Below are 24812 nucleotides of genomic sequence, written 5' to 3' on the forward strand. Positions count from 1 at the left end.
CAGAGGATTACTCCATTTACACACACATGCTGTTAATATCATATTTCCTGTGGTGTTGGTGTCAGGTTGTACTGAGGCCGTAGAGGCCCACTAAAGCCAATCTGGAGCCATGCAACTGACCAAGCTTTACTAGAAATCCAACATACTCATCACACACACAGACAAGCACTGCTACAAACCATGCACACCATGATTCAGGTTTAAGCCCACACTTCGCTACTCTCATAACCACATTACTATCATAATTAACATCAGTATCTTAGGCCCTAAAATAGAACCGTGAGGGAAGCCACAAGATCTGCTAAACTAAACAGCAGTTTATTTACAATGCTTTGTGCATTAGGAGGACTGAATAATAAATATAGGTGGCAAAAGATTAAAACAACACCTGGACTGTTAATATTTAATGTTCATATGACTATTTATAACCAGAACCGTGTTCATGAATCTCTCTACAATTTCAACTCTGCATGAACAATATTTTCCCTCATTTACACCATTCATTTTGGCTTTAGAGAACAAATCTCTCTCTGCCCATATAATGCAAAGGACAGATAGCAAAAGCCTATATATTGCAATGCACAACAGAATTAGCTGTAAAACTCAATTAAAGACACTGATATCATTAAATACCACCAATAGATACCACTATTAATTCACTTTGCTGGTATAACCATACAGCCACGTGAAAAAGCTAAGACATCCCATTTGTACTTTTTAATATACTTGAAGATACGGACATTTGATCTTTATTAGTGTGTAAAATGTAATTAAGTTAAGACACCCTATGTCCTACTATCTGGTCATTTCCCCCCTTGGCTAAAATAACTTCAGTTAGACGTTCCTATAATGATGTACCAGTCTCTGACATCAACTTGGAGGTTTTCCCCACTCCTCCATGCAGAATTCCTTTCAGCTGTGATTTTTCAGCTTTAGTTTTTGGACAGACAGTCTCACATTTGCCCTCTAATACAATAAATAAGTCCTAGTGCATTCTATGTTGGAGTGGTCTCCAGGTCTTACTGCAGACCAGTGAAGGAACGAGGCAACCCCAAACCATGACATTTCCACCTCCATGCTTCACAGTTGATACGGGTTCCTCTGCTTAAATGCAGTGTCTGGTTTAGGCAAACATGTCCTTATATGTCCAAATAATTCAACTTTGCACCCATATGTCCTGGTCTTGGTCTAGGACTTCTGCTGTGTCTAGAGCTACCTGTAGATCCTGTGATGACATTTTAGGATTGTTGGAGGCTTTTACACATTTTGTGGTCTGCTGTTAGACTGCTGGCAGTTGTTGCACTTTTAAATCCCTTCCCGGACTCACCTGCTACAACCTTCTCTCTGAAGGCCTCACTATGGTAATAACACTCACTTTACCCAAACTAAATCAAATGTCTGAGGTTTAAACAAGAGAGGCTTCTCCAAAATCCCCTCTTAGGATGTTCTAATCATCTGCAGCTTGTGTGATTTTTTGGGGGGTGTTCTAGCTTTTCCCCTCACAGAAAATGTTATTCATTACATTTTACAAATGATTTTTAAGGGTTTAGTCATATTATCTCAATCTCCCAATATTGTTTAAATGAATATCAAATGCCCACATTTGATCAATATATTAAAAACACATAGGCTTTTAAGTGGTGTCCTACCTTTATCACATTACTGTGCATGTGTAATAAGAGGCTGTTGGAACGAAACTCTATGACACTCTGACACTATACTACACTAACAGCACATGTTCATTTTCCAATGCGCAGATCCAGTGACCTATGCTTGACCCCATGGGCACATGTACAGACATACACACACACCTACCTCCGTAAGGCTGAGTATCTCTGTATCCTCGGTGCACTCTTGTGTTTTGGGGATGTTCTCCTTCACCCGACGCTGCTTACTGAACACACAGCCCATCCCAGCAACTTCTTGTCTCTTCACTTTTTCTTTCTCTCACTTATCCGCTCTTGACACTGTTCTTCTCTCTTGTTCACGCTCCTCACCACCCCTCCACAACTTCACTTATGCCTTCTTCTCACACCTTTTTTTGTTCCCTTTTGCTCTCTTTTTCACTGTGGGGAGGACCCTGCCCTTCTCTCCCTCGTTCCTTCACTGGTTACTTCCAGTTTGGGGTAAGAGCTGTCTTCTGCTGCTGTTCCTTGCACACATTCTCTCTCTCTCTCTCTCTCTCTCTCTCTCTCTCTCTTCTGCACTCGCTCTAGGTGTTCTCCCTCTGCCTGTTGCTCGCCTTCTCCCACACATACTCTGAGGGGCATGTGTCTCAAACACACTCTGGTGTCACTCCCCACCCTCTCTCTCTCTTTGGCTCTCTCTCTCTCTCTCTCTCTCTCTCTCTCTCTCTTTCTGTCTCTCTTTCGCTGTCTCTCTCTCTCTGTCTCTCAGCTGTTTTTGGAAGTCTTACATCAGATTCGTTCCCACTCTTTGGCATTCAGCTTTGTTCACCCACAGGGAGTCAGCACACATACACACAGACAGACACATCACACACACACTTGTATTACAAAACTTCTCTACCACCAAGTCCCTCTGCTCTCTCTCTCTCTCTCGCTCTTCAGGCCTTGTTGTGCATAAAAAGAAACCTTATGTGCTCTGTTCACTTTTCCTGTTTTCTTCTCCCCATCATTCACATCATTCATCGATGGAGGACAATGACAGTTTCTGTTCTCATTTCTTTGGCAATATCCGCTCTACACCCCAACACTGGTCTTAATGTCACTGTACAGCCATTCACAGTTCTGATGGCTCATATTCTAAGCAAAAGTTTCTTACAGTAAATCACATAAACACACCTTACCACTAATCATCTGCAAATCAGAAGACCTAACACAAACAGTGCCACATATCTGCGCAAACAAGGGGTTCAAAAGCACAGATTTGCACTTATTTAAAGCTTAAGATATGTGTGTGTGTTTCCCTGGATACTTCTGAACAGCTATAAGCTGTGTGAGGTCATACACTCACAGACCTCCACTGAGCACCAACTGCACTTCTGCACAGACAACAGAAACAACAAGTACAGGCACCTAGCACAGCAGGAGAGCACGGTAACACACACACGCGCATATAGAGTAAGCATCTGTCACTAGAGGCTGAAAACACAAAACACTGCCCACAAACTATTTCTCCCTCTCACACAATAATTGACTTATTTTTTCATTTTGAATTTAAAGCACATTATGGCAAGAAGTACAAGAAGAGTACATTAAGCACAGGAATATAATATAACACATTATCACATTAAATATAATAATAGCAAAAAGACCGTAGGATTCAATAAGAGCAAATTAAAGCTGTAAATATAACAAGAGGACATTCAATCATAATATATAACATAATCATATAAACATAATAAGAGGTCAACATAATATAGAATATATTAAGTATACAATCATAGTGTATTATGGCATGGTCTGCACTGTTTGATGTTCTGTGTGGTTAGTGGGGTTATCTCTGCTGTATTCTGCTACTCACTGTACTTGGTCACGCAGAGTTGCTGGAATCCTTAACTCGCAAATATGAACTGACCGGCTCTCAGGATCGCTAAACTAGAGACATATGACATATTCTGGCTGAGAATTAGTACATCAATGCATTACAAATCACATTTTCTAGCACTATAAGAATACATTATATCATACGGTGCACAGAAATAAGAACACATTATTGACTATATTGTGATAAGAATCAATTATGGCATGGAATATAATAAGAATACATTATAGCATATGATTATTACATTTAGCATAGTATATCATAAGGGTACATTCAAGTGTAGAATGTACAGTAATAACACATTATAGCCTATAATTGAATACAAATACATTTAAGCATGGAGTATACTAGGTATTAAGAGTACATCATGGACACTATGGAATACAATTAGCGTATATTATGGCATGGAATATAGTAAACATAGTATAGCATCCACTACAAGAATACATATGTTATAGCAAGAAATGAATTAAAAGTCCAATATGCAGCAAAATATAGAGCTTTTGGGGTAAGCAGTAACCTTATAGAGGAGAGCGTTTAATGGAGAGTTTAAACATGAACAACTGAACTGTTTCAGAAGCTTTCACTTTCATAAAAAATGGTTTTTCAACAGCTGTCTCAGAAATAATCTTCTGAGAGCCGTGTTGTTAGTCACACAGGGTCAGTCCAAGCTGTGTTGGGGCCAAAGTGCCAGTTGCTGTATATTTTAGCCCAAGCTGCTCGTATAAACATCAGGATGGTATAACAGAACCACCGTTGCAGTGTGTATGTGTGTGTGGTGGGGAACAGGCTTGCAGGCTTTTGTTTTCATTTTATGTGATGCTAGACGTGTCCCTTTATAGTCACGTTTACATTCCACCATAGCACCATCTAAACACATCACACATCCTTACACCCACCAATCATAACATTACCAAAAAGGCCATTTAGTAAGCAGCAGAGGAGTGACCAAGAGACAGCATTACTGCCCGTCTTGTGTTCTCTCATCACTGTGCCATTAGAGCAGACCCACCTGCAACACACTGTAATGTGTGGCTACATGTTAATATGTTAAGAGCTTTGAGGTAACAGATCAATCACATAGCTCTGCAAAAGCCTGTGAGTGCACCAAATGTCCAAAGGTTTGTGGACACCAACTTATCCAATGTTTCTCTTAAAATCAATGGCAATAATACAGCATTTACACTCCCCCTTGCTGCAATGACAGCCTCAACTTTATGGGGCCTAATGAAAAGGCTTTACACTAGATGTTGGACGATTGCTGTTGGGATTTGATTGCATTCAGCGAAGAGAGCATTCATAATTAGTTCTGGATCACAAAGACCAATCCAACTCAACCTTAATCACTTCATAGGCCCCCCAGATACCCTTCCAGCCCTGAAATGTCCAATGTCGAGCTCATGTGCAGCTGCTCCAGAGTATCCCATTCAACTGGCAATGTTTTTTCTATGGAGATTAAACAAACTGTGTGAGAAACTGGAGGCAATGAGTTCAGAGTTTTCAAGAAAGGACCAAAGAATTATGCATAATAATAAATGAAATTCAAAATGCATGAATTCCTTTAGATTTCAAATTATCTACAGCTTGAGTTGCTTTAGTTCAACTGATGTTTTAAAACATATGGGTTATTATTCATGGGTTTCATCTGCCAAGTTGAACATGTGACCTGATCATCCAGGGAGTAGGAGGGTCTGGATAACTGGCTAATCACTCACTACGTCACTAAGGCGTGAAGTCATTCTGGACAGTGCATCAACCCTGTCTCAAGGGAACTACTGGAGTCCATTCAGCTTCAGTAGAATAAAAAAGATGAGCAAAAGGTTTTTGGCCATGTTTAAGCACATATGGAGGGCATTATATTTGAATAGAACAGGCTAGCAACAAGAATGCCCATTTTGGAGAGCCTGAACACTGTTTTCTTTAATAGCACTCTTCTATCGAATAAAGGTCCAGAGAAATAAATAATTATGGTCAGGGGCAGACTGGCCATCTGGATGTTCTGGGATAGCCAAAAACAGCCATACGTCCAGTCATGGTTCATCAACAGTTCTTAAAGGAGCAGTCGAGACTCAAGAAAGCAGGACCTCTAGCGGTTAAATAGGTGAACACAAAAACGTTGGAACGACGTTTTCTTTTTTATAGTCGCCTTTTATTCCTGGCAATAAACACAAAGCATGCCTCTAAAGTCCCCTTTTTCGAGAGAGGGCTTTTAGTCTAACCATGTTAACCAATATTTACAAATTCTTCTTGGTAGCTATAGAAGTGGCAAACTCCCATCTCGGAGGAGTGTGATGGTGTTAGCATTTTAGCTATAGCTAGCTTAATATGTGGTGCTGCCGACTACAAAACCTTATTGATAGTGAAATGATGAACCTACAAATATTATTAATCGTCTCGTAACGATATACTGTGTGATAATTCTTTGTAATGAGCTTCCAAGAGTTTATCAGCCATTAGCGCTACCTGTGTTAAGCTACCTAGCTAGTTAGCTAGCTAGCATCATTAGCTGCAACTGACCACTTTCGAGGTTCACTTAATGCTTTACTTTACTGAACTCTCTAGCTAAGTGATAAAGGATTATCCAGCAGTACTTGATTCGTTATGTAGTATTAAGTCGGTCACTAACAGTTCAGCGCTTTTTACAGATTTACAGTGTTTACAGACCAGTCCAGGAGGACTGCTGCTTATTCTGCATCCAGCTTTATCTTCTTCGTGGTGAAGAGGGTCTCCGACAGAAAGGAGATCAGTGTAAAAATACAGACAGGAGCAGGTCCAGGATGTTGCTTTTTCCCCAACAGGTTTTCTGAAGCACCTAATACACATGTGCCTATGCAATTAATTATTTTGATGTTTTACATATTCCAGTTTTTAAGTGAAATGGAGAGAAGCGTAGCGTTCACAGTCGCCAGCAGAGGGCACTAAAGTCATATTTTTGCCAAGCATGAAATATCCACTGAAACTAACCACGTGTCGTCTTTGTTTCTGGTCCTGGAGAAGAACAACGCATTTGAACTTGTGTGATGTTCCTCCTTCTTGTTTGATTGTTATATTGCAAACTGCTGAACGTTTGCACATTTTGTTATTAAGCCTAATTTGCAATGGGATTAGAACAAATTGCAGCTGTATATGAGCTAACAAGAATGAACACAGCCTCCAGTCATCATCAGTGTTACTAATAATGTGATACCTTGACTCCTATAGATGAGTTACTATCATAAGAACTCCATGCTAGGGCCTGTTTATTATTATTTTTTTTTGTTCTAGTCCATCCCAATAGTGAAGGGTGAATAGGAACCCATGCCACTTTAATACAACAGTCTACCACTGGAGAATATTGTACAGGTGGGCAATGTATTTTATTATTGTGATACATTAATTCATAATACACTTTTCTGAACATATAGTGGACATCACCAGTAATGAAAGAACACAGACCAACTGCATGTTTCACAGAAAAGGTGGATTGAACTGGATCCAGTGCGGTTAGTGAATTGTTGAAGAAAATGCACTGTATACATTTTTTTAAAACTTGGCACTACCAGTGCAGTGTCATCAAATCTCAGGGGGAAAAACAAACAAACATTGCAGTGGATTAGCGACCAAAGTGGCTATTATGATGTCCACAAACTGCTTTATACCATCAGTACTGTTAACATGCCTAAAAACATTGGGGTATCAGACAACCCCCCCACCCCCACATCCCATCCATTATCGCTGACAGAATGCAGATGTACACAGCTGGAAGTGCATGCCCTGCAGTTGAACATAAACTGGATGCTAATTGATAGAAGTAGCCAACATCCATTACAGCCTTGTAACTGCTACAGAGGAATAAAATAGTAGCTATTTAAGCAGGATTTATTAATGAACCAACTACAGAATGGTGTTGTAATCAACAGCCTACTCTTGTGTTAGTCCCACTTAAATGAAAGTGAAAATCTAAAAGCTGCTCTTGCAGAGGGGAATTGCACTCTGCAACTGGTCTTGGCCAACATTAGGCTACGCTTCCAACAGGTACCCTCTTCAACAACTCTAAACTCTTAGCAGTAAACAGGCAGGATTAATTCACTGTGTTGGCCCATGCAGAACAAACAGGATTTCATACATGGTGCCCCGTTCAGGTAAAGAGCGCCAAACAAAAGGAAAAAAAAAACTGCAATATTTCACATACTTTCAAATTTATTTATAACAATGACTTGCAAATGAACGATTTTCAAAATTTCTAAACGCATGTGAGTGTCTAGTGTCTGAGCTGTTCTTTACTGGTTTTCTAATTAAAACTAGTCAAATGAGTGTACACTTTGAGAAACTTGATAAATCATGATCAGCACTCTGGGAAGCTTTGCCACGGCCCCCATGGTCACTGCAGGAACTCTTCTTTGCTGATCATTTAGTATTTGATCATTAATTTTGCTCTAATCTTTTTTTCTTTCTCTTTTGCTTTAATTTCACTCTTCCATTCTTCTTTCTTACTTAATTCTCACCATCTTCATCCTCTCCTTGGTCACCATCCATCAACAGGGCAGCATACTTGCTGGCTGAACTGAATTTCTGCAGTCACATTAACAAGATGGCAAATTAGTTGTGTGTTTGTGCAAACTGAAGATTATTAACCTAAAATATTAGAATGAATGAAATTAGAAAATACATTTGATGTAATAAAGCTTGGATTTGCCCCCACCCCCCATTAGGGCCATTATGGCCAACCTTTCTACTGCACAGCTAATGACAAAAGGTGTGGGTGTACACTTGAGCAATGAAAAAGCTGACAAGTTCAACAACCGAATCCCTGTAGTGGCGGGGTCATGTGGCATTGTCCCAAGAAGAAACCTTAATGGTTTCACAATGGCGCACAGTACCTGGCTTCTGTTGACTGCCGCTTGCAATGCAAGGTTAAGACAGGCGCTTACCTCTTACAGCATTTACAACAGTACATAGAAATCAAAATCTATCAATTTTAGATTAAAACTAGTTATTAACAAGGATCACTTACACAAAAAAACTGCCCCCTCCCTCCCCACCATAAAAACATATATTGAACAGAAAACTAAAATAACTTCAACACGGTCTCTCTTTCCATGGTTTGGTAGTTATCTTGGGTCTGGTTCATGAAAAATATAATATCAAAAGCCCAATAAAGAGTGAGCTGCTGCTGTGCTGCGTTTGGGGGGGGGCGTCTGTATGCAGTAAAGGAGGAACCTATAGTCACTATATAGTGGGACTCACCGGTGGTGCAGTCTCCTCATATTTCTTTGGTTCTGGTACCGGTCTGGACTCTGGCTTGATCTCTTTCCTAAGAATCCCCAACAAGTGAAATTTCAGGACCAGCATAAAACACCTTTCTTACTTAAAGCCAAGGGTGACATCTTATCTAATGACTTTAGCAACTGATATTATAGGCAAGGTGAGATAGCACGTGGGGCAACAGTCCTGCAAACGTTGGTCTTATTAACAAAGCGCCGATTGTGGCTGCAGGTTTTCATTCCAAACAAGCTGGGATTGCTCTCAGTAATCAGACACTTTTTCATTATATGAGGTGAGCTTCTGCACTGTATATATAAATGTATATAAAGCACACCTGTCTGTAGGTTCTTGACGTTTGTCTTTTATGGGTCCATCTCTGTTAGGGCCTTCTATTCCTCGACCCTGTCCTCCTCCTGCTCTCATAGTTCCTCCCCCTCTTCCTTGAGACACACTTTTCTCCCTTCCTTCTCCATCCAACCAATTCTCATCTAAATACAGTTACAACAGATTCTTACAATGCATGCATTCATTGTTTGAACTGTACAACATTTGAGTTGCAAATATTCCTACCTTTGTCAGATACGCCCTCATCTCCCAACTCTGAATGACTGTAGAAGGAAAAACACACAAAATAATTTTTTAATAATAAAAACGACCCTAATATACAACATTGTTATATTGCGTGTACTGCTTTAAGGGTCTGTCAAGGTCCTCAATGGTACAGGGCAGTGGAACTCTAGGACAAGGCCCAAGAACCACTGGTCTACACCATTCTGACCTGCACTTCTGCACTGGTGTGTGTTGCCTGAACAGTGAAAAGGTTTCATTATGAGACCATTCTAGTGAAGGTAGGACTATGAATCTCACCTGCTCTGCTTGTGAGCACCAGCTGAAGATGCGGCATTCAGACTTGACCCTGTGCTCCGTTTAGCCCAAGCATTCTCTTTAGGGGGAGGGGCTGGCATGGCTTTTAGTGGGAGAGACCCCTGACTGGGTGAGGTTGGTGTGCGAGACCCTGGGGAGGCAGGCTCATCATCCTGGCCACTAAATACTTCATTGTCTGAATGTTCACTCCGATGGCTTTTAGGACCTATTCAACACCACAAAACAAACAAACAAACAAATCAACAAAACAAATCACATCACAAAAATGCAGTGTGAGCTTCATATATTCATATATTCTTGTGCAACTCCTGTTAAATGGCATGTAATTGGAAAAAAAAACCCCAAAAAAAAACCCAGACATTTAGCTACTACAGAAAAGAGTTCTGCACATTCTAAAGCAGCTACTGTTTATATTGTAAATAGAAATTGTATCTAAATGTGCAGAAGAGCCATTTTTTTAATTTCCTGCAGAGAACGTTTCTTTAAAATCAACAAAACGTGTCATTTAAGGGGCCACTTGAGGAACTTTGCATACAGACTACCTCTTACTCATAGGTTTCCAATCTAGTTCCTGCAGTCCTCCTGCCCAGCATGTTTTAACATTAGATGCTACAGCTAAGAAAAACACTAAATTGTGATAACCGGGGGACCACCAAGACCAAGATTGAAAACCTGTGCCATGAAATATTTAAGGTTTAGAATGCTGTATGCCACAGGTTAATGTCTTACCTCCAGTATGTGTGGAATCACTGGCTGTGCGCTCATGCTCACTTGCAGTCATCTCACTACGCCAGCTGGGGTCCCTATAAACAGAAGGTGTGTAAATCTCCATTCTTCTCTTATTTTCAATAGTTTCTATCTCACATTCTTGCTATCTTGCAGAAGCACATTTAACAGAGAGAATAGCCCCAAATTGTCTCCCCACCCCATTGCTACCAACAACCCTTACCATCTTTAGTCAGTATTTTGCCACCCTTCCCCATTATCTATGTTCTCTAACTCACCGATCTCGTGGTCTTCTCTCCGAAGGTCTGCCTTTGTCATCATCCAGCTGTCTCTGCAGTCGCTCCTGTTCCTTCTTAAGCCTCTCTTCCACTTCTCGCTCCTTGGCAGCCGTGTCCACAGGTTTGGCGGCTCCAAAAATGGAGGCAGACCGACCAGCAGTAGTGGTGCTGGTTTGAGGGGAGGTGCCCCCACTTTGCTCGTCCTCTTTAGGGATGCTGCGAGGCTTCAGGTTCAATTTGGGTCTTTGTAGAGGGGCTAACAACAAACACATTGTAAACATGTGATATCATACACAGGAAATTTCAGTACCAGCACATTTATGGTAAACATCTCATACACAAAATATTCAGTTGTTCTACATGCACCCAGAAACAAAAATAAGTTGTACCTCTTTCTTCACGCCTGTCGTCCCGTCTGTCATATCGGTCTTCATCTCGCCTGTCATCGTAGTCACGTCTAAAGCCACTACCGAAGGCCCGCCGACCTCCACCACGAGAATCGTACCCTAAGGCAGTCATATAACCAAAAATTATTCACAGTACAATAAATTACATTGGTCTTTCTGCAGCTAAAGTAATCAGATGCCAGGATGACTATAAACTGGGGCAAAATGTGTCTGGACAATGACAATCTCCCTGTAGTAGAATATTAACTAACCTCCACGATCATAGTCTCTGCTGCCTCTGTCGTCATAGCGATCCCTGCCACCACGGTCGTCATAGCGATCCCTGCCGCCACGGTCTTCATAGCGATCCCTGCCGCCATAACGGTCATCACGCCATGGACCGTCCCTGTTCCGATCTGACTCATAACGGTCACGTGACCCTAAACAAATAGACATTATTATTAGTATATTATAAATGCTGGTCATTGAGCACATATGTAAGATGTAGACTGGAAGTTACATACTTTCTCCATAGTCATCATCTTTACGTGGTCCATCATCCTGGTCTGCACTGGGTCGAGCTCTCCAATCAGAATCTGTCTTATCAGGACCAAAGTCACCTCCACGCCCTCGATCTCGTCCAGACATCATACCACCATCCCTCTCTGAACGAAAACACATCACAGTTACTTTTGTTCACCATAAAAAAGATATATGAACAGCTGAAAGGTGTCAGGTTACCAACGTGTTCAAAAGGGTGTCCACAGATTGTGTCATGACTGCATAGGTTTTACATACCTTTGTCATTGGACTGATCTGCAATATCTACACGAATACGTCTGTTCCCAAGGTTCTACAGAAACACCAATAGCAGTTAATAGCAAAGCACAGGCTACTATAAGCTACAAGTGATCCAAGTTAAATCACAGTATACCTCTTCATTCAGCGTGAGTGCCTGAAGGAGTGATTCAACGTCATCAAACTCAGCATAGCCAAATCCCTTCAGCCTCTCTGGGTTATTTGGCTCCCGCGGCAACCGCACTGCACTGATCTGAAAGCAAAACGAACACATTGATTCCCTCACTTTTTCAATAATCATGTTAAAAATAAGGAAATGTGTGCATCTCAACATCAGAAACATGCAGATTATAATCATCATTAATCAATAGGTTTTCAAATAAACACATCAGTTACACATGAATAAAATAGCAAAAGCAACTCTTAACAAGTAACAGACATTTGCACATTTGGGAGGCTGGCAACTAGCCTCAATATCCACAAAGCCTGATGCACTACTCCCTCATTAAGGTCACAAACTCCCTCCTCACCGCAAGGCCTCTGAAGAAATCCTTGATTGACTCTTCACTGACATCATAGGGGAGGTTACCAAGGAAGGCAGTGTAGGGTGGGCTGCGGGGCAGACGTGACCGGTCAACATTTGGCTCCCTGGCTGCACGGGGAGCAGTTGGCAAGAGTGAACGATCAATGGGTGGAGCACGATACGAGTCTTCCTCTGCTTGCCAGGAGGTAGACACTGGAGAGAAGGAGAGGAAGAGAGCAAGCATAAGTGAGGACGAGAGAGAGACATATCAGAGAGGCAGAATGTGCAGCCTCTAGAAAGAAAAAAAAGATAATACATATCTAATATTACTTTTACCATTTACCAGAAGCACGGAAGTACCCTTAAGAAAACATTCACTGACATCTTCACCACTCCTTACCTTCCCCTTCAAAGTCATCGGTTTCATCTGCCCAACTAGTTGCCTTTGCAGGTGGGTAATAGTGCGGCGTAGAACCTTTAGTGTCTTCCGCAAGGAAGTCAGTTAGAGTAAGAGTCTTGCCCTTCTTATTCTTCTTCTTAGCTGGTGACAGAAGTAATTAAACAAAAATATATAAAAATCACAGAAATAAAGAAAGTGTTATTTTATTTATACTGTGAGAAACAGGCTGCATTTTATTGCCAAACAGACCTACTGTGTGCTTGAGATAGACTATTATAGCAAGCATGTACATTTAGCTGTTAAGCAATAACTACAACTACTCTAGCCTTGTCTAACACAGCTGATTCATGTGTGCACAGAGATAAAAAAAAAAACGGTGAGTGTGACTGGACTACCATAGATAAGGTGCCTAAAATTTACAAGCCTTTGCTAAAAAAACAGTGAGCCTAACACGTACAACAAACTAATTGCAAAACACCTCCCACAGCTGAATAAAATCTATGTATGCAGGTCAGGTTTTTCCATAATTTATTGTGCCAGTGAGGTGCATCAAATGACCATATTAAGGGGGAGTACCTGCCAAGAACACATTAAATGTGTTAAGTCAATTAGGACCACTCAAAACTGTTCTACTGGGAGGGGGAGGTTTACGTTGCGTCACGTGGTCTTATTCACACTGAGGAATATTAAATAAATGCAAATCCAAAAAATATTAATCAAAATCTGTACCCTCAATTTAATAATGGGTTTGTTTTCGACGTTTAACTAAAGCGTCTCCTCCAAAATTAACAAACTATTTACTCACAGTAAAACAGGCGGAACACTGAACAATGAAATTCCTACTATACTAATCCTCCGTTGACGCAGTTATCATCAATTTGAGGGAACGGTTAATTAAATCGAGAGAACGGTTTAGGTCTCTAAATATTATTTTTCTTGATACTTTAGGGCTACGTACCCTTTATTAATACCATGAAAGCCGGACAGGCATAACAGCCTTGCTGAAGGCACAACGTTGCCACAAAGCAAAGACAAAGGCGACGTTGTTAATAAGCATTTTAAAGCACAAGTAATATTTGTGTGTGCTGTTTGAGTGAACTGCACCCGGTAAAAACAACAATGTCGTGTTTTCTTCGTTAATTTAATAGCTAGCTAAATTCCTATTCCGACGTAGCTATGTTTCTAAAGGTGGCCGCCGAAGCACCGCGCTCTGCTGCCCGTTAACGCACGTGGGGAAGGTCGCTCCACCCACCGGAACTTCGTGCGCATGCGTGATATGTACAAGTCCCTGCCGTACAGCAGCTGCATGATCATTATATATGCTACATAACTCCACGCGTTATGCATTTTCACAGTTCCGACTGGTTTATGTACATGTAAAAAAACACTTTAGTGTGAACTAGCTTATTTTAAAGCCACACCGAAAGCTAGTCCGTCGATAAAACAGCCCAGATTCCCCCCGCTTCTCCGAGCATATGACTCCGTAGCTAACTGGCTAACCGACAGGCTATCTCACCGGCCTGGTGGGCGCTCTGTACGGTGTTTGTTCGAAAAGGGTTCGCGGGTTACCACTAGAAAACGCTGCATATTCATCTGGACAAAATGCAGCAACATTCCAGAAACGTGTTTTAAACGCTTTCCCACCCTCTGTTAAAAAACGATACAGACCGCAAGTCCACATTGAGCTCACCTGATGCCGCCATGTTGGAAACTGTGCACGTCGCCGAGACCCGGATGAAAGCGTCACTATGGCGCGTGGCATGGGGGCTGGAGCGCGCGCATCATTTCTGCAGTAAAAGGCCAAACAGTCTGCTGCACCATTAAGACACGAATCGGCCACTTTACCAAAACAACAGAAATGCAGAAATGAAATGCAACTGGCATGAACACACAACAGCACTGAAATATCAAAATCATGGAAAAGTGGTAAATCAAATTATTCTTCTGATGTCTGGTTCCTATCACCACAACTCCACAATATCCAACATTTCACATTAAACCAGAATGGCTTTGCTTGCATTTTAAATGAACGGTTTGACAAAAAATAAATACATTTATATATAAATAAATAAATTTTATATATATATATATATATATATATATATATATATATATATATATATATATATATATATATATAAACACGTTTGGCGTTCCCAAGTCAAAACTCAAAAAACATTCCATTAAACAAGTTCAGTATACCTGTATTTCACTACGTGTGTTGAGGATGGTTTTAATTTTTTTTTGTAAAAGCATTTTTTGGTCCTCCCTCTTTAAAAGGCTGAAAATAAACAACGCTGATGACAACAGCTAAACAAGCTACTGCTTCCTCCTCTCAATATATATATATAGTTACCATTGTTACCAACATTACGTAAAACACATTTGGGGACTTTCCACAGGGTGTGGTGCCACTTAGCTTTCATACGTCATATAGACTACTCTACAAGTAATGTAGGGGATATGGGCATATTCCTGCCCTGTGCCCAATGAATTTGGGTAGTTTCCGGATCTACCATTACCCTGACAAGGACGGAGCATATAAAAAGATCTAAGTAATATAGATGGATCAATGTAACATAGTGCATGAAGGATGATGTGTCAGCCATGATGACTAATAATCTAGTCAAAAGACTAAGTTCTTAGGTAATAATGAGCATATATACTAAAATACATTTCACAATCACTATACATTTAAATAGAAACTGAACTTATCTGCTATTGCTCATATGTAGCTAATAATGAAGTCTTTTGACTGGTTCTAATGACATTGGTCATCATGGCTGACACACCATCCTTCACGCACAACATTACTTTGATCCATCTACATTTCTTCAATCTTCTTAACTGCCCCTTCCTGATCAGGGTCATGGTGGGTCCGGAGCCTACCCGGAATCATCGAGCACATGGAGAGGAATATGCCTGGACAGGGCATATTATTTGTAGAGTAGTCTATATGGCAGCTAAGTGGCGCCACACCCTGTGGAAAGACTGCTAATGTGTTTTTACAGAATGTTGGTAACTATGTTGGTAAGAAAAAGCATTTACATTGGAACTGCACTTCCTCGTTGCTTACTAACCACCAGTTTTGCAATCTGCGATTTTCTTTCTTTCATTTTTCATCTTTGATGACTCACTAAAACATTTATAGGAAGAAACACTGGTCATTGTCTGCTGAATCTTATCAGTAATATTTATGCTCATATACTAGGTGACCAACTTGGTCTGAGGAGCCTAGTGAATAACACAGTCCGAATACAATAGATATCAGCACACAATAGAGCGTCACTGGTGGAATTTACAGAGCTGTGCCAGCTTTATTGTTGTTGAGGAGAGTTGTACACAGTTGTTAAAATACTTTAAATATCACTGAGTTTTTTTTTTCTGAACATATAAGTCATAATTGTCCAAGCAATACTAGGAATACTTTCAGGAACTGACATAAAATCCATAAGACATTAAACAAATTGGGAAATGACCAATAACAGCTAAAAGATATAGATTTACTATGTAATTCTATTCTATTTATAATAATACTAATAATATATGTCATATGTAAATAATATAGATCTTCTGACCAGCAGGCATCTTTAAAATGCAGTTATTTCAGTTCCCACTGCCAGGTGCTTGTCAAATAGGTTACCTTACCATTATGTCTATTTATTCATCCATCTGTCTTCTTATCTGCTCCTTCCTGGTCAGGGTCATGGTGGATCTGGAGTCTACCCGGAATCATTGGACACAAGGCATGAATGCGTCCTGGACAGGGCACATTGATAGTAGAATAGTGTAACAGCTAAGTGGCACCACACCCTGTGGAAAGCTTGCAAATGTGTTTTGCAGATTGTTGGTAACTGTACCAGAAGCACTTGCATTTAGAACTGCTCTTTCCTAATGCTTACCAACCATCAGTTTATCAAATTTTTCCATTCTTTCATTTTTTTATGTTTCACTGAAACATTTATGGGATGACTGATAGGTTCATATGAGTTATATTTATACTTAGATAATAGGTGGTCATAGTAATGATAGTAATAATAATAATAATAATAATAATAATAAATACATAGAGAGATGCTCTGAACAGCAGGCATCTTTAAAATGTAAATGTAAAAAAAAATATTTTCTGCTCCCAATGAGAAAAAACTATGCACTGCCACAAGCTTAGGACATAGGGTACCTTGTGAAAAGAAGCTCCCCCCATGGTAGGACAGCCTTACCCCTTTATTGTCTATCTTGATCACTAGATGGGGCCAAACCTAAGGTCAACACATGTACTGAATGTACTGAACCAATGCTAGATGAGTAATTATCTATATTATATTATGTCAATTTCATTTCACACTCACTAAAGCCACAACTAGCTGGAATTTCAATTTATTTATTTTTTACATTATTCACAAAATACCACCCACACATCAGTTATCCAGGTATCCAGGTATCCAACCACATATTACAGAGATATGTTTATTTTGAGGCATTTTGAGATGCCTAGCGCTTCATGGATCTGGATTGTAACTCACTTACTCACTCACTCACTCACTCACTCACTCACTCACTCACTCACTCATTTGCTTTTAGCAAGCTTAAGGCTTTCCACCAGTAGTAGCCATTAGTACTTAAACAGCTTTTTGTTGTTTCACGACATTACCTTTAAAGAAAAACGCAAGACATTTTGCCCCATTTGCATATCTCCAAAACATTCCTTCACTGTCATTTCAAGTCAAGTCAAGTCAAGTCAAATTTATTTGTATAGCGCTTTTTACAACTGTTGTCGTCACAAAGCAGCTTTACATAATTAGTACTTAATAAAGAACAGAGACAGAGAAGAAAGAAGGAATAACATGAAGCGTCAAAGACCCCCGTGAGCAAGCCAACGGCGACAGTGGCAAGGAAAAACTCCCTCAGAGCTGGAGGAAGAAACCTTGGGAGGAACCAAGACTCACAAGGGGGACCCATCCTCCTCTGGCCAGACTGTTTTAAACATTAATGATAAAAATTACCAAAGCAGATACAACAGAAAGTTAATAGTGGTGATATTAATAGTGTCAGACAGGCACGAGTCCATCTAGGTTTCAGCACGGCCACCAAACAGGCAGCAGCGGCTGGCGGGTGAGCCATGGGTGGTGGCGGGTTGGGGGGGGACCCGCTGGCCGGACTGGTAGGTGGCAGCTGGTTAGATGCAGGTAGAGGGGACCTCAGTGGGCAATCTTCCTGCAGATCATATAAGTTTTCAGCTTAGATTTAAAGATTGAGACTGTGTCTGAGTCCCGAACATTATCTGGAAGGTTATCCAAGTGAGGTAATGTGGTTCCAGTGTGTCATGACCTCATCATGTCACCATCATCTGACAAGTCGTCAGAGTTCAGATCCTGCTGAGTGTTTACAGGAAGTTTCCCCCTGTTGTGCGGTGCTCTTTTGTCATGCACCTGAAATTCTTGCTGAACAGGTAGCTACACAACATATGCTTATAGTAAAAATGATCATGAACGTGCAAAGCTTACCTGCTGAATAAAGGAGGGCAGGTGTCATGGGCGAAACTATGAGCCTGAAAGATGCCATTGTGAAAAAAAAGAAGGAGGAGGAGGAAGAGAATCAGATGAATGATGAGTTATTCAGAAGGGAAACAAAGGGAAGTGGGTAGGAAGGTGAAGATAAACTCTACGTGACTGAGAGAATATAAGAGAGTGTAAGAGGGCGAAGAAAGATAAGTGCTTGGCTCCTTCCAGCAGAGACGGACTGCAGCTATGTGGAGGTCAGAGTGTGTGGTCTTGGTCCTTGTCTTGGTCCTATATGCAACAGGTAAGTTTATTAATAGATATATTATCTCTATTGCGGAGACCGAGATGGTACTGAAGCAACCAACTGCATCTTAAAAATAGATTTGATGCATCAGTATAAAAAGTAAATAAAGTTGCTGTCCTGAAATGTAGATATGTTCAGATAAACATCTTAAAACAGTTTGTTTCTTAACTATTAGGAGTTTACTACACTTAAATATTATGGGCAACCAAGTTACTTGCACACATACATATATAAACACTTTTTTACATTACATTTACATTTCCTCCTTTCCTAGTGTCTAAACTTAGAGGTATCTTTTAATTTTTTGCCTATTCAAACTAGCTGAGGTTATCCTTGAGTAAATAGCAAAGAACTTCGCTCTGGATAAGAGCGTCTGCTAAATGCCTTAAACGTAAATGTAAAATCAAACAAGCACTCTTGGTTCTTTTTAACCCTAAACGTTTACTACACTCACTTTCTCAGGGGAAAGGTGGATCTTCTTATAATCTAATTAAATAAATAATAATAATGACAGAATATACAGAGACAAGGAACCTTAAAAAGCAAACAACTGCAAAGAAATATGGTACATTTATGTTCACTCTTAAATGTCCCACCCCATTAAGAAACAGGGTACCCTTTTCCTGAGAGAATATACATATAGGATATTTCATAAAATTCTGGCAAGGTATGCAATAACTAATAACAGTGTTATATGAGTCTTTGCCTCATTGTTTCCTCTTCAGTTTCAGATGTCTGTCCTACTAAGGATGGGTCTGTTTTCTCTAAATGGGCCACATAAAGCCTTTAAAAAAAAACCAAACAAAGAAGCAGCCATGAACTTGGCTTCTAAGGGCTTTCTAAAAATGAAAGCCTATACAAAACATATAATCAGTGATAGTAAATGAATGCTTATAGTTCGATTGAATGTCCTGGGTTAATAGAGATGTGCAATTTAATAAAATGGAACTGCCAAATGTAGACAAATCAGTTTTCAACTTTGATGGTTCACTGAAACATTTATTATTTTTCATTTATTATTAGCACAACATTCCTTAAGGCAATTGTGCGACATAACTGTCTGAACACTTGTCTGAGCTATGTAACTCAGATGGTTGGAACATGTATTTTCACTTTCTCACGTTTCAGCATCTGCAGACATGTCCTCAGGCATTAGTAGACGTGACCAATTACTGCAAATGCCACTTACTTACTTTAAAATGTAGAGCCCCAGGAAATAAAATAAAATGGAGCTGTGCTGCAGGCACCTCTTAATTATCCTAAATGTCCCCACTCTTTAATGATCACTAGATCTTTTGATTTAGTGAAATGAAGAAAAGAGGGACAGATTCGCAGGAATCACAGCAGCTTATTTACACATGATCTCCATCCACATTTTACATCAGAACAAATGATTTGTCTTTGTTCCATTTCATTTGTTTTCCCTGTTAAACGCGTACTGTGCAAATTGTAAATGTAAAATCCTTTAATACAATTTGTAAAATTATTAGACAGATAATAAAACATTTTGCAGATGCAATTTCCCTGTGCCAAAATCTGTGACAAGACAAATTATTTATATGAAATTGAAGAGAACAGCCACATATAATGTGAAAGAGTACAACACGGTGCTCTTATGTCATTAATGCTGACCAGCTGGAATCAAGCTGAGGAACTTTACTCATCATTGCCAATGATTCTTCCAAAATGTGTTATTCAGTGTTTTAAGTATTCCAAGAAAGGCAGTAAATTCTTAAATAAAGATAATACTGTATTTATCTACCTTAAAATGTGGAGACCTCCTGGTAATTATATTGAGGGCTATATTAACCACTTTAAGGTTTGTAATAAAGTGAGTATGATGAAGCTTTAAATTAGTTTTAAAACATAAGAAAAAAAAACTTTATCTCAAGTGAAAAGTTCTTCAAGCCTATATTTGTTTTTTAACCATCACACATCTCTATGAAAAGCATAGGACCTAATATGACCAAAAGGGGGTTTTCTACAGCATCACCATCACCACCTATTTCAAGTTCATTTAACCTACAACCCTGTCCACTATCCTGGAAACATCAGACATATTTTTCCTGTTTCTTTTTATAATTACATTTCTATTTACTTTGAATTAATAAACAATGCAATGGGAAAAACATCTTACATAATTAAATCATCCAGTTCAGCTGCATTCCAACTCTGATTAGATGGAGAACATCACAGGTAGTAGACGGAATGCAGATGATTGCATAAACCTTTCAGATATTCCTAACAGGTTCTGACAATCATGTAATTCTTATGAAACAACAATGAATTACTAAAAGGAAAAGGAAAAATAAAATGTTTTGTTTTTGTACAAAACTGCAATAGATTTATTACAATACACTACTTATTACAGCAGTAAGTGTGTTGTTTTTGCTGTAGATAGAAAATTAGATATTAGATATTAGATTAGATATTATATTAGATATTAGATTATTTGAACTGTTTAGCTCCACCAGCAGATCATCTAAATAACTTATTTTATTTTAATAACATATTTTTTTTATGAAGAGCTTTAAACATAGTTGTGCCAGACAAACAACTTTTGGTTCCGTAAAGAACTATATGTGTAATGGAGATGTGTTTAAAGGTCTGAAGAACCGTCACTTGTAAAGGTTCATTACCAATTTAAAGCTTCTTCACACTCACCCATCTCTATAACAAACAGGGTTTTTATGGAACAAAAAAAAAAAACGTTGTTCTTCTATGGTGTCGCTAAAAGAACCTTTATATTTCTGTCTATGTCTTGATATCAATGTTACCCTTCTGTAATGTTTACTCTCTCTTTCATTGCAGGGTCCTTTGCACAGTCAAATGGTAGGTACTGCTGACTTTGTCCTTAGATCCTACAATGCAACTGGAGACCTCTAATCTGATCACGTTGCTCAATCTCTGTATTACTCAGTGTGTGGTCGCTCACCGTTAAACCCTCGTGTTGTGGGTGGACAGGCTGCGTCTCCAGGGGCCTGGCCTTGGCAGGTTAGTTTACAGAGATCCGTTTATGGCAGCCATTTCTGTGGAGGATCTCTCATCAACAAGGACTGGGTTTTGACAGCGGCACACTGTTTCACAGAGTTAGTATCACATATACACATACACAAACATACACACACATACACACAATACCTTAAACACTATACTAACACCTCTGATAAGTCACTGAATGAATGACCAAACAACTTTTTCTTGCTTGCTTTCTTTCCATTTATCCAGCACTGACACTAGTAATTTGGTGGTTTACTTGGGTAAACAGACTCTGGAGGGCCCTAACCCCAACCAGGTTCAAAGACGTGTTAGACAAGTGATCCGTCACCCAAACTACGTCAGTGCCACCAACGACAACGACATCACCCTGCTTCGCCTGGACACCTCAGTCACTTTTACCAACTACATCATACCTGTGTGCCTGGCGGCCTCAGGAAGCAGTTTTCCTGCTGGCACCAAAAGCTGGATAACAGGCTGGGGAAACATCGCTGAGGGAGGTAAAAAAAAAAAAACACACGCCTGCCCGTGTACTGACATTCACAAGTCTGAAATCAATGATCATATTAATCTGTACTTTACACTATAACTAGACATCAGCATTTATTTTTGTTTTTCAACATGGCAAGCATTTTAGAAATGAAAGTACATTAATGTATGTTATCTGATTCAAGCTTTTGTTACTACTATTGAACAATGAGGCATTTTGGAGATTCATATTATTTTACTATACACATGCATGGTCTAATGCACTTAAATATACATACAGTGCATATGCAAATATGCACTCACACATTACACATACACGCAAAGCATAATTTTTAGACATGAAATTATTTATATGAAATTGAAGAGAACAGCCACATATAATGCGAAAGAGTACAACACGGTGCTCTCGTGTCATTAATGCTGAACAGCTGGAATCAAGCTGAGGAACTTTACTCATCATTGCCAATGATTCTTCCAAAATGTGTTATTCAGTGTTTTAAGTATTCCAAGAAAGGCAGTAAATTCTTAAATAAAGATAATACTGTATTTATCTACCTTAAAATGTGGAGACCTCCTGGTAATTATATTGAGGGCTATATTAACCACTTTAAGGTTTGTAATAAAGTGAGTATGATGAAGCTTTACACATTACACATACACGCAAAGCATAATTTTTCTCTAAGAGTGTGTCTGTCTGTCTGTCTTCAGTGCCGTTGCCTTCTCCTGGACAGCTGCAGGAGGCACAAGTGCCCATTGTTGATTCAAATCAGTGTGCAAAGTTGATGAAATCTGCAAAAATTACCAGTAACATGATCTGTGCTGGCTTAAGACAAGGAGGAAAGGATACCTGTCAGGTACACATGTTAACAACTGCAATACCAATCTGTAAACAACCTGGGTTCATTCTAGTGTATTCTCTAGTGTCTCTTTGCTTTGTGTGGGCATGAGGCCCCAGTAGGGAATATTTCTCTGCAGTATTGCAGGAATTGTTGATCTCTCTGCAGAAACCAAACTTTTAAAGGACCCACGTTTTAACCCACTCTAGGATGTCATTAGAATATAGTATATCATGCTAGTACTGATTGGGTTTCAAGTGATAGTTAAGCCAAAATTTGACTTTACACTTTTTGTAAACGATCCACTGAGATGTCTGCAGTTTCATTCTTTAGTTCTGCACTGGAACCTATGAAGCTAATGTTGCTAACAGGTAATAGAAGTGTATAGTTAGCAGGTATACACTGTAAAAAATATATAATCATAAAATAGACAAACATCTGTTGGACATCTGATTTCTGTTTGATTACTCAACAAGCAGTTTGAAGCTATAAGCCTAACTCAACTGAAAGCTACATTACGTAGTAACTTGCATACAGTTGATTTTAGGTTTGACTATCTAATTGTAGGATGAAGGGATTTATTGTCAACGTATCCTCTCTCTATTTCTCTCTCTCTGCAGGGGGATTCTGGAGGTCCCATGGTGAGTAAGAAGGGTTCAGTCTGGATTCAGTCTGGTGTCACCAGCTTTGGTTTCGGTTGTGCTCAGCCCAACTTACCTGGTGTGTACACTCGAGTGACCCAGTACCAGTCCTGGATTTCCAAGACTTTGAAACAAAACCTGCCTGGCTTTGTCAAGTTTACCTAGGTAAGACAAATATGACATCCACACACTCTTCACTATGTCCATAAATCCATCTTAATAGATCCACCAGTGTCACTTGTGTCTGACATAAAGTTAGAGATCAGGTCAGAAAGGTAAGCAATTCTGTCTGTCCTTGATTAGGTGGTGTGAAAGGGGCCAGTCTAGCAAAGTTGGAGAAAGTTTAAATTATGAATCTCTGCAATACAATCATTTGGGTATCAGGGGAAATTACTGGGTCCATCATCAAAACAGAGGTTTTCTCCTTTCTTCTCTGTCTCATAATTTCTGCCCGTGTCTTGGCAGGTGCTAGTGAGAAGGAGGCTGGTGACGGGGCTGATGCTTCTGCCAGCGTGATAAACAGCACTTACAATATTACAATTATTATAAGCACAAAATGACACTACCTTCAATTATGTTCAATTATGAGGTATTTACTGGATTGAAACTATTTTTAATTTAAAAGGTACATGGGATACAGAATTGTATTGTATGGGAATTTTATTATGGGCTGCCACTGTAATTAAACAATATTGAGCTAAATGAGCCTCTTTGTTGTTTGTTTGTTGAGTGATCATTTCTGTCATGTGTGGGACATTTATTGTCTTATTTTTTGATATGAAAGGCTGTGCAATTATTCACCACTTGATACTGACACTAGTCATCACTTAAAACTGGTGTGAAAGAAACACAATGCTAAACTTACTTAAACTGAAATGTGAAAACATGAAATTGTCATTAACTGAACACACCATTTGAAATGGTCTTAAACCAAATTCAATCCTTTAGAATTGGCATAAATTAAACCAGTCAAATTGTCTTTCACTGAATTCACCACGTAAAATGTATTTAAACCGAATCCAGCACTTTAAATTGGCTTAAGCTCAGTTCAAAACTGCTATTTATCACCAAAACTAAGGCCGAAACTGAGGTTAAATCTGATGATCACTTTTTTTAAGTTTTAAAACAGAACTCATTTAACTGGTATAAACTGAATTCATTGCTTAAAACTGACTTAAACCAATGTTATTGCTTCAAATGGGTGTACACTAAATGAATTATGTAACTAAAATTAAATTAGTTATAAACTAAATTGGTATAAACTGAATTCATCAAGAAGCCCAGTGAGCTTTTTAGA

The 24812-nt window shown here is 39.4% G+C and overlaps 3 protein-coding genes across 5 annotated transcripts in view; 1 reads left to right on the forward strand and 2 right to left on the reverse strand.

Annotated features, from left to right (window-relative positions):
- tns2b (tensin 2b) overlaps positions 1–2234 on the reverse strand; it is a 28835-nt gene extending 26601 nt beyond the window's left edge. For 2 of the 3 annotated variants that reach the window (XM_072684406.1, XM_072684405.1), the window contains exon 1: positions 1816–2234. In XM_072684406.1, the coding sequence (XP_072540507.1) occupies positions 1816–1911 (96 nt within the window). In that variant the 5' untranslated portion in view covers positions 1912–2234. The remainder of the gene's footprint in view (positions 1–1815) is intronic. The other variant, XM_072684407.1, reaches the window with a different exon arrangement.
- Positions 2235–6841: 4607 nt separating this feature from the next.
- eif4bb (eukaryotic translation initiation factor 4Bb) lies at positions 6842–14525 on the reverse strand. The gene is made up of 15 exons (XM_072684409.1): positions 14438–14525; positions 12748–12888; positions 12355–12560; positions 11961–12077; positions 11825–11879; positions 11551–11691; positions 11299–11466; positions 11030–11146; positions 10641–10896; positions 10366–10439; positions 9619–9841; positions 9322–9359; positions 9086–9239; positions 8734–8800; positions 6842–8058 (listed from the first exon to the last, which is right to left on the reverse strand). The coding sequence occupies exons 1-15, from the start codon at positions 14448–14450 to the stop codon at positions 7981–7983; spliced, it is 1848 nt and encodes a 615-aa protein (XP_072540510.1). The 5' UTR covers positions 14451–14525; the 3' UTR covers positions 6842–7980.
- Positions 14526–18494: 3969 nt separating this feature from the next.
- On the forward strand, positions 18495–24182 carry LOC140559532 (serine protease 27-like). Its single transcript, XM_072683061.1, has 7 exons — positions 18495–18549; positions 21364–21384; positions 21473–21641; positions 21781–22049; positions 22747–22892; positions 23495–23680; positions 23981–24182. The coding sequence occupies exons 1-6, from the start codon at positions 18495–18497 to the stop codon at positions 23678–23680; spliced, it is 846 nt and encodes a 281-aa protein (XP_072539162.1). The 3' UTR covers positions 23981–24182.
- The last annotated feature ends 630 nt before the right edge of the window (positions 24183–24812 follow it).

Source organism: Salminus brasiliensis, chromosome 7 (assembly GCF_030463535.1).
Source record: "Salminus brasiliensis chromosome 7, fSalBra1.hap2, whole genome shotgun sequence".
Classification (NCBI taxonomy): domain Eukaryota; kingdom Metazoa; phylum Chordata; class Actinopteri; order Characiformes; family Bryconidae; genus Salminus; species Salminus brasiliensis.

Coding starts and splice junctions, on each gene's coding strand:
- eif4bb (XM_072684409.1), bottom strand. Junction 12,078..12,354: donor ATTTCTTCAGAGGCCTTGCG/GTGAGGAGGGAG, acceptor TTTTGCTTTCAG/ATCAGTGCAGTGCGGTTGCC. Junction 10,897..11,029: donor CGACAGGCGTGAAGAAAGAG/GTACAACTTATT, acceptor GTTTGTTGTTAG/CCCCTCTACAAAGACCCAAA.
- LOC140559532 (XM_072683061.1), top strand. CDS start 18,495: ATGTGGAGGTCAGAGTGTGTGGTCTTGGTCCTTGTCTTGGTCCTATAT. Junction 21,642..21,780: donor GCGGCACACTGTTTCACAGA/GTTAGTATCACA, acceptor CCATTTATCCAG/CACTGACACTAGTAATTTGG. Junction 22,050..22,746: donor GGGAAACATCGCTGAGGGAG/GTAAAAAAAAAA, acceptor GTCTGTCTTCAG/TGCCGTTGCCTTCTCCTGGA.